Genomic DNA, 13,673 nt, shown 5'->3' with positions numbered 1-13,673 from the left:
ATTGGAGAGAGTCCAGAGTAATGCAACAACAATGATCAAAGATTTAGAAAACCTGACCTATCAGGAAAGGTTTAAAAACGGCATATTTAGTCTAGAGAAAAGAAGACTGAGCTGGGACCTGATAACAGTTTTCAAAATATGTTAAGGGCTGTTATTAAGAGGATAGTGATCAATTGTTCTCCATGTCCTCTGACGGTAAGACAAGAAATAAGGGGCTTAATTTGCATCAAGAGTGATTTAGGTTAGATAACTGGAAAAATTTCTAACTATAAGGATAGTTAATCTTTGGAATAGGCTTGTAGGATAGACTGTGGAATCCCTCACATTAGAGATATTTAAGAACAGGTTGGACAAACACCTGTCAGGGACAGTCTAGGTATACTTGGATCTGCAGCTGCACAGAGGGTTGGTTTAGATGACTTCTCATGGTCCCTTCCACCTCTATATTTCTATGATTCTCTTATTATTATTTATTATTATACTATAGTACAAGAGACAATTTAGAGGAAGGAGTAGGGGAAAATGTTGAAACAACAAAAGAAAATTAAAGGAGGAAATTGAAAAGTTTTACGTATTACAGATAAATACATAGGTACTCAATCCTCAGATAGTGTAAACTGTCATTACTTGATTGAGTTCAGCACAACTACACCAACTTAAAACAGCTGTGTATCTAGCCTACTAAGTCAATAACACATCACCAAAGCCATCTCAGTTGGCAACTTGTCAGTCTTGATGAAGACCTACATTTGTGATCATCCATCTCAGAGTTAAGCCCCATCGTCTGGGTGGTGTGGTAAAATTAAGCACTGTCATTCCCTGTGCAGTTCCTGTCCTTTGGCTAAGTGGAGCTCTTTCAGCTTTTAGGGCATTCAGTTAGACATTTTTCAAGAGCACTAAATTCACTTAGACATTTTATAATTAAGAAATTGCATTTAATTTCAAGATGCAATTCCTTAGTGACCTAATTCTAACTGATTTTAGTTGTAGACTTCAGCAGGATCATCATTGTCATAGAATGACTTACCTGATTGATAGTTAAATACTGTCCACATTTATCCATGTGACTTGCATTTATCCATGTGATTTGAGTAGATCTAAGTGTTTCCTAACTTTAAGTATAGTTTAAAAGGGGGCAAAATCGAAATATACTTAGCATGAAAACACTACTCTAATATATTGCAGAGATTTGAATGCCTCTAAGAGGTCTGAATTTTGTTGGAAGTTTAATGGCTTGTTGATTTTTATCCCTCTTGGAAGCTCTGAATGTAATGAAAAATAATGCACTTATGAATTGTTTTCCAGTTCACAAAACCCTCCCTGTTATCACCTTATCCAAACCCAGCCAGCTTCTCAAAGAAGGGGAAGAATTTGAAGTTACATGCACAATAAGAGATGTAGATAGTTCGTTGAAAGCTAATTGGATTCCTCAAAATAACACGGTGAGATCATTTAAGTTTTAAAACACAGTCTAAAAAACAACAGGACCGTAGAAAGGCATTTATGTCAGTTTTCCTTGAAAATAAAACTTCTGTGAAGATATGTGTATGTTTATCTCAAGTAAGTAACATTTGGCCCATTTCAGTTTACCTCTGTTCCTTACTTAGGGCAGTACTGGGACTTGTCCTTACAACACCATGCATGCCAAAGAGGGGGCACCAGGCACACTCCTGCTTTTCTGTGTGGGCTACTTGCATCATTGATCATAGCCCGGGGGGACAGCAGCTTCCACATACCCAGTGTTTTCAAACCTGGGTGCCTGACGTTAGGCTCTTAAATCTGAAGATCAGCCTGCCTATACTGGCGTACCTAAATACAGAACTATTGAGCACCCATAAATCCCATTGATCTCAACGGGAGCAGAAAGATCTCAACAGCATTTAAGAGTTTGGCCATAGTTTATAAAAGTACCTGAAGTTCCCAAACTGGTTGTTGTTGGTAATAAGACCTGCTACTATTCCTGCAGCATACAGTCCCATGTTAATTGACGGATCTTTTTTACTCTTAATGGTAGTGACTGGAATACATAATTTGCCATTCATGTGTGTATAGAAAAATAGCTTCTGTGATATTGTAATGATAGATAAATCATACAACCTCAGGCAAATATGACCTGGATACTGACTCTCTCAGGTTCTGTATGCCATTCCTAACTAATCCATTGATGCTGGCAGAGTTTCTGTCACTAAGTGCCTATCGGGAAATCCCAGTTCACAGCGTCAAGAGTTAAAGCCTAAATAACATGTAGGCAGTATGGTACTTGCAGATGGAACTTTTGGTTCTTTGCCAAGGTTAACTATAAATCTTGCATTTGAGCACTTTTATTTTCTCATTTGATTGCAGTAAGGTCAGGATCTTTTCTCAACCGCATTTTTTCATGCTATATTGGTTTACATTTTTATGAAGAAAAATCCACAAGAAAAATATTTTTGACCAAATAAGTTTGACCTTTCAGTCTTGTTTAGTAAACATCAGGGGAAGCAATCATTTAAATATTGAATGTCAAATTAAATTCTGTATTGGAATGGCTAGAACACATAACATTAATGAGTTTAAATAGAGGCAGAATTGCAGATTGGCCAGAATAGGTCAAAATAAAAAATGTTCACTGCTTCCCTGATCACTAGTAGTAGTTGTTGCTGCTTTTGAAAAATCAATAGAAGATCTGTTCTAAACAACCACTTCCATATAAAACTTAACACATAAAATATTAATGATAAAGAGGCCAAAAGCCATAACTGTGTTAAATGGATAAAACACCTGGAAATGTCTAGCACCTCTCCAAATGAAAACATTTTCATTAGAACATCTAAAAAAAAATTCAATACTATGCTTTGATCTAATTTCAAATGACACATCATCCCAATTTAATAGTAGATTGTCACAAAAAAACTAAAAGCACTTACTACCCAACCATATCATGAGATCCCACCTAAAATTTTTCTTCAGCTCCCAGGCCTTACCCTCTAGACACACCCTGCAACATATTACGTGTTTGAGGAAAAAAATGGCTTTGCAGTTTGCCCAGAAGGTTAATAAATCCAGATGCTTGTGGATCAAAGAGGGAAATGTATTCCAAAGCTGAGGACCCCTCACCGAGCAGCCTACTGGCAGCTCCCTGTCGTGTGTGTTCAGAGAGCTTCATGCTGATCATCACTGCTGAACTCAGCTGTGATAGGAAAAACCCAAGAGAGAAGTGGTGCCACTTCTCAAGCTCTATGAGGACTTGGCAGTTTAAAATTAGCACCTTAAACTCTACCTGAAACTTTACTGAGAGCCAGAGCAACTCTTGGGGTAATGTGTTTTTACATGCTGTTTGATGCATCAACCGTCAGCCCAGCAGCCACATTCTGTGCTAGCTTCACCTTCCAAGCAATGTCAAAGTGAAATTCAGTATGGAGGTCTCATCTAGTCTCCACACAGAAGGACTAGAAACGTTATTTTTAATACAAATGGAAGTTTGCTTTCTGTAGAATCTGAATCTTTCCTGGTGATGGAAAATTACCTCCAGTGAACTGGCCTTGGCCCACTGACACAAACACCAATATTTGGGGAAATTTGGATTTGAACTTTTGTGGCTTTGGCCCATTTCTAATGATCTGGTACTCTTCAGAGATGGGAACAAACTAGATTCCCTGCCTGAGGACAATAAAATCTAATTGCAAGGTGCCATGTGCCTGTAGCTCCCATTGAAACCATTTGGAATTGAGGGTACTCAGCATCCAATAAGATAGGGCTCTCATTTAGAGAGAGCTAGGCCAGTGAAACTCAACAGACTAAGAGTGTGGGAGTTGGGTTTGAGGAGGAGAGGCAATAAAGAACATGGGGAAGAGAATACAGTTTAGGGAAGAGCATTATTTTTCACAGAGAATTGATCATGTAGTTGTTTTGTATGGAGAGGTTCCAGTGACAGGTTTGTCACGAAGGCTTATTATTCCGGTTTAAAGTTATGAATATTAATGTAGTGAAGTTATAATTACTTCTATTTTTAATTTATCTAGGAAGGCTGCTGCATACACAGTATTTTAGATGTTAATTGTTTTTTTCCGACAGACTGTTAAAAGCAAAAGCAAGAATATCGGTGATTATGAATATGAAAGAAAATTAACATTGAGCATCCGTTCAGTGGGAGTTAATGATTCTGGAGCATTCACATGCCAAGCAAGAAACTCTTTTGGATCATCCAATGTCACAATAACCTTGAATGTACTAGGTAAATAATTCTTAAAGAAATACAACATTTCTAAGAGCTGGAAAGAGAAAATGCAAAGTAAACATCCTCTGCAATATGGAACAGTAGAGCTTATTATTAAAAAGGTATTGCAGACTGGTGATATGTTGAAAAAGAAAGATTAAAGCTTTAGAGTGTATCACTTCTTTAATGACTGTAACCTACTCTTTGTCAATCAAATGTGATCTTGCATAGAAGAGCAACCTCAACAATGTTTGCATTTCTCTGGTTTGTGTGCTCTTAACTGGTTTAATTTTAAAACTATTTCAGTCTTAATGAAACACAAAACTTCCCTTTCTTCATCTACTCACCCATCTTTGTATGGAACTATCTTCTGGAATCTTACCTTCTGCTGTGGGTCTTGCCTCCAGGGCTGGCTTTATGAGCTGCGGGGTCTGACTGGCATACTCGGCAGCGGTCTGGGGCTTCAGCAGCCCTTCAGCGGTGGGGGCTCCGCACTGGGTTTTCCATGGCACCAAAGGAGCCCCCGCCACTAAAATGCTGCCGAAAACCCCTAGAGCATGGCCCCCACTGTTGAAATGCCAACGAAGACCCCCGGCGCAGGGCCCCCTTAGGCGCGGGGCCTTCTTCAGCACGGAGCTCGATTCCAGGGAATCGGGTGAATCGGCTTAAAGCTGGCCCTGCTTGCCTCAGCCCATCTTGATAATGTGCAGAGTTATTACTAGTCCTACAAATATTTGCCTTACATTATTCCTATGTTGTATAGTGTTGGCAGAGCAAATATAAAACAAGTTTTCAATACTCACATTCCATGTATAGGAAATTGATTTTCTGTTACATCCATTGGTGTGTTAATATGTTTTATGTAGGAGAAGCCACACTCTGAACTCTGTTTAAAAGAATAATTGGGAGAATTTTTATAAAATTACAAGTACAATTTATTTATTTATTTTCTGTATAGCCTTATAGCATAAAATACATGGGCTTGATTCAAAGCCCACTGAAATCAGTAGAGATTCCCATCCGTTGACTTCAATGGGCTTTGGATCACACCATTTAAGAGCAAGCAGATCTTCTTACTCTATCCCTTTTAGTAACGGGCTGTGCTGAGAAGACTATTTAGATCCCAAATGCCCTGTATTAATTTGTATGACAATCCATGCTTTTAAAATATTAAAATCACTGTTAAGTGCTAATTTGCTGAATTGATAAAGGAGCATATTGATGTAGTTAGTAAGAGAATTTTGAATAATTCCAAGTTACTAGCTAAAAGATTTTGGTTCCTCTGCTTCCACAAATGTAGAAATTGAAAAAAAAAAAAAAAATCCAGCTGTGAAACCTCAATATTTCTTGTTGTAGTGCTTACTCTGTTGTCATCTTTTTTTTTCCTTATTAAAACAGTTTTCTTTCACAAATACCATTGCAAAACTGTTTGCATGGTTCTCCATAGTAAGTCAAGGAAAGCAGAAATAAGATAAATGTTTGAATCAGATTCTAAGATGGTATAAATCAGCACAGCTTCATTGGATTTAATGCAGTTACACCTATTCACACCGGTTGAAGATCTGGCCTATAATTTTGATGTATGTTTTGCTCTATTGTATACATGAAACTAAATTGTTATATAAAGTAAACTAATGAATACTGAAGCAATGTTAAGTATTAAATAATCTTTTTCAAAGAGCTAGGATTGGGGAAATAAGAAAGTTTATTATAAGGGAAGGAAGGCTGTTCAATACAGAGCCTATTATAAATACTCCAAATGCAAATGAGTTTGCTGAATTGGTTCACTCAGAATAGTTTTGTGAAATATGGGAGAAAAAAACAGTTGCTCTGTGTGTGCATGTGGTAATCTAGCCGTCCAGTCCCAGACCTGGACTTTAGTGTCCACCAGTCTGGTCCTGTCCCAAACCTGCACTTTTGCGTCCAAAGTTTGGGGGCTTACCTGAAACTCCCCCAAGCTCACTACCAGCTTGGATATTCTCGCTGCCACCAGATCAGGAATTAATCTATGGGGCCTGATCCCCCCTTTCCTCCCTCTGGTGTCCCCAACCCTCCCTTGGTGGGACACCCAGATTCCCAATCCCTTGGATGCTAAAAGCAGGGAAAATAACCCCTTCCCCCTCCTTATCAGGCTTGCCTCGCGGCTAACCTGTGTGACCCAAGAAACCAGCTTTTCTGCTTCCCTCAGGACAATGGAGATGCAAAATACCCACAGCTGGGCTCTGCCACCCCCCTTGCTCCAGGAATGAGGGAAAAACTGTAACCACCAGAGAACAGAGAGAATTCTTCGTCTCTTTCCCTGTAGTCTGCTCTTTCCCTGGACCCAAATAGGAAAATAGCCCACAGCCTGGCTTTTCCCTTTGCCTCCCTAGGAAAAGAACTTTCACAAGGTTTAAAAAGAAAGAAAATATAAAACAATCATCTTGCATTAAGAAACTCAATACAGGCTCTTGCTTATAAGAAAATATAAAGAAACAGTCTGATTTAAAAGATAGCCCAATTAAACCAGCACAACAAATTAACATACAGGTAAATACACCCCAAAGACCATCATAGCTGAATTACTTTGCGGTTCCTGGGTACTTACAGATGTTTAGAAGAAGTATTAGGAGAGAATTAGAAGAAGACTTGTTTCCTCATAGCTAAGAAAACAACAAAGACCCCGAGTATACAAATTCCCGCCCCTGACTTTAAACAATCCAGTTCTCTGATTGGTCCTCTGGTCAGGTGTTCGGTTACCCTTTTCAGGTAAAAGAAACTTAACCCTTACCTTACCTATCCATTTATGACAGTGCATACTTGCTTTATTAAATGAAATGAGCATAGCACTATAAAACATAAATATTTTTACAAGGAAAAAATATTTATATGTTATGCTTAATAAAAAAAATAAAGTTCTTAATCAGTTAAAAGCTGGAATTTTTCACTTTCAAAACAATATTTTTTGGTTTCCTTGAGTTTCACCTACAATAAAGTAAACAATCTGTCCTGGACTCTTTTACTGCTAATTGACAAAATAGGTTATTGCTTTTCTTTATTGTTCCAACTCCTAGGATGAAAGAAGTGAAATATAGGGGCCAAAAACAGAGATCTTTGAGATTGTATCAGACACTAAATTAACACACCTTTTGACATTAACCAAAAGGCTTGGAAGAAATAATAGCTATGCTGATGAATCTACTGATATATATTTTTTGAAAACAGGTTGATTTATGTAAAATACAAGCAATTACTAAAATTCTGTTTTGGGTATTGGCAGTTTAATCATTGAATTTTATTTGAAATGTCTCAGATACAATCTTGAACTTAATAAGATTCCAAGATATATTGAATGAATAACAAATATGTCTAGAGTTAATGCAAAACAAGAGTTTGCAATGAGATAAAAATCTCATGTTTTGGAGTTTAAACACATTTCTAACTAGGAGGGAGCAGGTTGTATCATACCTGCTTGCTGTCAGGCTTCTTACATATTCCTCTGAAGCATTCTGATCAGTGTCAGAGACATGATACTGGACTAGATGGACCACAGGCTTGATCTGGTACAACAGTTCCTGTGTTCCTCTTTTGAAATTTTCATGGCTCTGCACTGTCAGACTTCTGCTTTCACAGAGCCTCACTGATTTTTTTATGACTTTAGTACATGGGTCCAACCAGGCAGAGCAATTTGGAAGCGTGCGGGCCCCAAGTTCTAACTTTTGGTCTAACTTAAATGATAGCTATTGTGGATCAGGAACAAGCAGTAAACCACTTTCAGTGATCTGAAACTGACCATGCACATACGAATAAATATAGAATTGAAAATTTGTCTTTTAAGAGGGGTAGTATTAAAGCTGAGTTTATTAACTAAAAGAAAATCATTTCAGTAAATACATTGCTCTGCATGATATTTTAGAAGATAAATGAATGGTGATAAATGGTATGTCCCAAATAAAGTTTAAGACGCAATAGTAGATGAACAGAAATACCTTCATGTAGAAGAATTGGTATCCAGACCTGTGAACTTTGTGCATATGTCATTAATTACAGTTTTTGATAGTTTCACTTGTAATTAAGAATGACACAACAGTGAATCATTAAGTACACGGTAGCAAAAACTCAAGGTATATTGTCACAAACAATTTATCTTGCGTTTGTTGTCAACATTTGTTCTCCAGCAAACAGTCAAGGGCTTCAATTATGGACACATTTAAGTACGTGAGTAAAATTTGAACATTTACCCAATTTTTTCCACGAGCATGGTCAGGATATTTCAATTTATTATCATAAGATTAAATTACTTCTGCTAAAGCAACTGTAGGTTTGCCAACCATGGCTGCTGTAAGTTGTTTGGTTGTTGCTCCCTTTTGCAGCCAAGGCTTCATTCCCATATGCAGCTAGTGGACTTGGTTTTAGCAGGTGAGAGTTCAGAGTATGCTTCCTAGATAAAGTTTCCTGTCTCATAGCTTGATGTTGGACCACTGACCTGGTATTAGTAAATAGTGCAATAGAATACTGAAGGATTGGGTAAAAATTGCCTTTAAAATTGTTTTTTTCCTTCTTGTTATGGCAAGCAGATAAAGGATTTGTCAATGTGTCTACTACGAAGAATACAACAGTAGATGTGAATGCTGGGGAAAATCTAAATTTAATAGTTGAGTATGAGGCATATCCAAGACCAGAAGAAGAAGTGTGGCTGTATATGAATGAAACATTACACAATTCATCTGATCACTATGTCAAATTCAAGACTGTGGACAATAACAGGTAATATAAGTAATTATAAGCATGACTGATTTAATTTGAGACAGCTACTGGAATCTTCAAAAGAAGATGAGAATGGGGAGATGCAAAAGAAATTATTCCCGTGCCCCCAATCCCAAAAGGATTGGGGAAAGAGAAATGCCAAAGAAATCCTCCTGTCACAGGGCAGGATGCTGGCTTATTATGCCATGGGGTGCTTGTTTTCAACTTTGTGGTATGGGAGAACCATTCTTGCTGCTCCTGGTACTGTCGTTGATGATGGCATAGATGCTCATCTGTTTGTGCATCATCATGCCCTCTCTGTGGTCACTGTGTTGTGCCAGCTGAGTATATCTGGTAGCAACCTCTTGTGGACCATGGCTGGATACCTTCTAAACCCTCATAGTGTGCATATTGCTGCTTATGCAAAACTGTTTGGGCTCTTTCCCCACTTTTTTCCCTGTATAGGCAAGTGCAAGTTTTAGCCCTAAGAGAGCTTTAAATATACTAAAATGTGGGTTTCAGCATAAACTGTGACATAAACAGTCTGAATATTTACATTCAGAATATCTTGAATCACTTAGCAACTGACCTTCCATGCACTTAGTGAGTAACAAACATGGTAATGTTTAATTTCTCTGTTTTTGCAGATACAGGAGTGAACTTCACCTTACCCGATTAAAAGGAACAGAAGGAGGCATTTACACATTTTTTGTATCCAATTCTGATGCCAAGTCCTCTCTAACATTTAATGTCTATGTGAACAGTAAGTAAAATGAACAGTCTGAAATCTTTTATTATCACAGACGTATTTTACAAAATTAAACGCATGTACAAGATGTCACATTGTAGTTCAGCATAGAAGACAATGTTTCATACAAAGTACAGTCTGTAAAACTATATAAATATCAAGATATAAAAGAACAGAGTACTTATGCAAATACATTTTATGTCATTCCTGATGTTAAATTCTATGGAATACACCTCGCTAGTGATCATAGGAGGTGAATTCTGGAGGTTAAGTGCTGAGCAATTTTAAAATACTGATCTGGTGAATTTATATGCGGGGAAAAAATCTGTAGAACCTGGAAACTTAGCCTCAGAAAACAACTATGTCCCATACCCCGCCGATAATTTAGAGTGGCTTATGATACTCTAGCCTCCATAGCCTAACAAAAAATGCAGATAAGAATCCAATTTAGGGTATTAATTGCATACATTTGTTTGAACTACATGCCAATGTTGAAATCTTGACAAGGGGATTGCATCTATTGACATGCGTGGTAGCATTTTGGCAGTCTCATTACATCTGCAAAATGATGTAGATGGTTTGTTTTCAGAAAGGCCGACATAACTTTAGAAGTGCGTATGTTGTCATTTCCAAGCAAAAGTTATATAAAAATTCCAGAGTGTTAGTTTAGATGCAAAACAGCATTCTTCAAGACCCCCAAAAGCAAAGTGTAGGAAATGAAACCATTAGTAAGCTCTGGCCTTCCTAATTAAGCCATCCTGCAATAATTTCATGGTCTAAGCAAGCAAAAAATGGTACGTAAGGAAGACCAAATTTAACAAAAATCAAAGCAATAGAGGATCACAAGCAAAATGGAGGAAGCTAAGGAGAACAGGGGAGGCACTGCAAGCTGAATGGCAAAAGGAATAACTTGGTAGTATTAACATGTTGAAAAATGTGAGAGCATTATCCATAATATAGAAATGTAAATTTACATCAAATCTTATGCTATTGATTTGTTTTAATTACAAAATATTGCTCTCTAGAGATGTATTATAGTTTTTAGTCAAGACTATTTCTTTAGGATACAATAATTGTATTAAAAGTTCAGCACTAATTACTGAATTGCTCCCATGTGGTGTTGGGTGCTAACATTTGAGTTTTACACAGTATCACCATTCGCACTATCAGAGCACATTACCAGTTTTGCCACTTCGGAACTAAAGGTATTGTGAGTTATGTATGTGGCCATCTGTTCCTGTGAACCTGATGGGATCTCTCAGATTTTGGATGTCATATCTGCCTGCCAGAAGTAGCCTATCAGTTCTTCACAGCAAGTGCTCCGGGTTAACAAAGCAGTTCAGTAATAGGTAGCAGGTTCGGAACAGTTTGACTGAGTATTACTTAGTGGCTGCTCTCATGGTCACTTCTACAGCTGCAGCATCAGATAAAATAAATGCCTTCTGACTGAGTTTGTCTGGAGCTGCTTGTGTTTATAGCCACCACTATTCAAGTCTCCTTCCTTTTTGTTTCAACAGTTAATGGGAGTTGAGAGGTTTTAGCCACTTCAAAGGAGGCATGTAGCACCTCACAGGAAACATTGCAACACTGCATGGATTGCAAATTTTTTATTTGCTTAAAAAAAGTTTTCTTTGGAATTTTAAATAAATAAGATAAAATAATTTCAATTGGTTTTTCATATTTGTACAAGCTTTAAGGTAAATTTGGCCTGTCAATGTTTTCTGACTGTTTTTTCCCCCATGCATTTTAGCTTCTTTGTTCAGACATGTATTTTTAAATTTTATTTTAATTTTTAGAGAGTATATAAATTGTTCATTTCTTCTCTGTATGAAAGACAAACAAAATAATAACATAAACCTATATTTAAATTGGTTTGATTAATAAATAGATAATTAACTGTCATTCCAGTGCTTTATAATGGCTGAGGGCCAGATCCTGGTCTCATTCTGTTTGCAGAACTCTTGTCAGTGAGAGTTGTGCTTAAGTTGTCAGGATATAGCTTCTAATGTGTGTGCATCTGACTTTGGCAGCAGATACTAATTAAACATGAAAAACTAGATTCATAATCCGGAGGAGAATCTGTTTGTTTTATTTTTAAAAAGTTTCCATTTTGAATCATTTGTCAAAAGATATGAAAGCCCTGTGCAAAACTATCTGCACAGAATTAAAATAAGTTTGGCAGGAGGATATGTTAAGCTCAAGTAATACCGAATTGCTAAATAAAGGCTTTGGGTCACAGTAAGCACGACATAAATTAATTTAAGACGGAGGAAGCTTTGAAATAAAGAGCCAAAGATAAAAATATAAATTGACAAACAGCATGCTGAAGGGAATAACAATTCAGAAATGATAGAAATCTTGAGACTAGCAACTAAAGTCCAGCTAGAAATTAGTGAAGACTTTTTTTTTTCAAACTTTAATATAGGTTTCATGACAATCAACAAAGTATTATATATGCAGTTCAGGACGATGCTACAGGTAGGAACTAATCAGGTTACCACCATGATGTTACAAATCACATGATGCTAGATTCAATAGTTTCCCAGATATCAGAAAGCCCTACTGAAAATATAGGGAGTGTGTGGGAAGTCACCATGATATTTTAAAGAGACTATTTCAAATCCAGAAACTGGAGCTGTAGGTAGAAAGTCCTCTTCCAGTGACTATAGTGTTAGACAATGGCAATAGAAGTGTTACTTTTAGATATTTATTTTCCTCTGTTAATAATGAAGGAAAAAGAAATTGGTAATAAAAGTCTTTTAAGTTATAAATAGTAGTGGCATCTTTAGTTCATCTTTACTATGTTTGGAATCAACATCAATAAGAACTGAATAGCAGTTAATAAACTTAATGAAATTAGAGATTTAAAGCATTTAATGACTGATTATTGAAGGGAATATGCAAGTATGCAGAACAATTTAATGAAACGTTAAATAATTAACATGTTATAGCCAAAGCAGTAAGCAACATATAATCATTAAAATGCTATCTGATTTTAAATTAAGGATAATTAGATACTGGAAGTCATAAAACTAACCATAATAAAATATTTCTCAGAATAGGATAACTTAATGAGAAACTCTGTGTTCACACTTGCCAAAGCTAGTCCACATTTGAGTCTATTTACTCTACGTTCATTTGACTTCTGATAAGGCTCCTTACTGCATTAAATAAGAGGAAGCTAGAGGGAACTGAATAGCAGTGGAAGAGGCTAGCCCAGAAAAAAACAACAGCTTACCGAGTCTGGAACTGACATCTGGTTTATAGGTCCAGTCATCTCTTCTCATAAGGATTCTCTGGAGGGGAGACCCAAGTAACACCAGTGTATTTTAAGCATGTAGCTAGATATTATTATTATTTTTATTATTTATTATTATGTAGGGATCCTGGTTCTGATCTCCCTTGTTATTCCATTATGTTCAATGGAGTTACTCTAGAGTCTTCTTTGAAGTGCTTGCTCATGTCCATTCCATTGTACGTGTGTGTGCTTGCCACATGCACGAGTGCCAGAAGTTTTTTCCTCAGTGATGTCCATACGGGCCAGCTCTGGCACCCTCGAGATTGGTGCACGTACATACCGGTATAAGGAGCACCGTTGGATCGCCGCTCCCTCAGTTCCTTCTTACCGCCAGTAATGGTGCTGGAACGTCTCCTTGCCTTGGCAAGCTTACTTCTCTCAGCTGTGCCTAGTTGCAAACTTTTTGCATATAGTTGTTAAAAACTTTGATAGTTTTATAGTTCCCTTAGTGTAGAGTTAGTAGTAGTTTGTTAGTCCCGAACAGGACTTAAGCTAGGGACGGGACGGGACATGCCCTGGTCCCCTAGCTTCAAACCTTGTGACTATTGCAAGAAACCCATACCAGTCAGTGTTCCCTATAGAAGCTGTCTGAAGTGTTTAGGGGTAACCCACATTAGCGACAAGCGTCACATTGGCAAGAGCTTCAGACCATAGACCAAAAAGGACCACACCGCCAGCACTGACCTCACACTAGTACTGATCTCTAT

The 13,673-nt window shown here is 37.3% G+C and overlaps 1 protein-coding gene across 2 annotated transcripts in view; it reads left to right on the top strand.

Moving 5' to 3' along the window:
* The window catches only part of KIT (KIT proto-oncogene, receptor tyrosine kinase), a 72,631-nt gene that overhangs the window by 32,940 nt on the left and 26,018 nt on the right, over positions 1–13,673 (top strand). For both annotated transcript variants that reach the window (XM_032774241.2, XM_032774240.2), the window contains 4 exons: positions 1,306–1,442; positions 4,054–4,213; positions 8,752–8,941; positions 9,568–9,683. In XM_032774241.2, the coding sequence (XP_032630132.1) occupies positions 1,306–1,442; positions 4,054–4,213; positions 8,752–8,941; positions 9,568–9,683 (603 nt within the window). The remainder of the gene's footprint in view (positions 1–1,305; positions 1,443–4,053; positions 4,214–8,751; positions 8,942–9,567; positions 9,684–13,673) is intronic.

The sequence above is a fragment of the Chelonoidis abingdonii genome, chromosome 5 (assembly GCF_003597395.2).
Source record: "Chelonoidis abingdonii isolate Lonesome George chromosome 5, CheloAbing_2.0, whole genome shotgun sequence".
Classification (NCBI taxonomy): Eukaryota; Metazoa; Chordata; order Testudines; family Testudinidae; genus Chelonoidis; species Chelonoidis abingdonii.
This window is presented reverse-complemented; position numbering and strand designations above follow the sequence as displayed.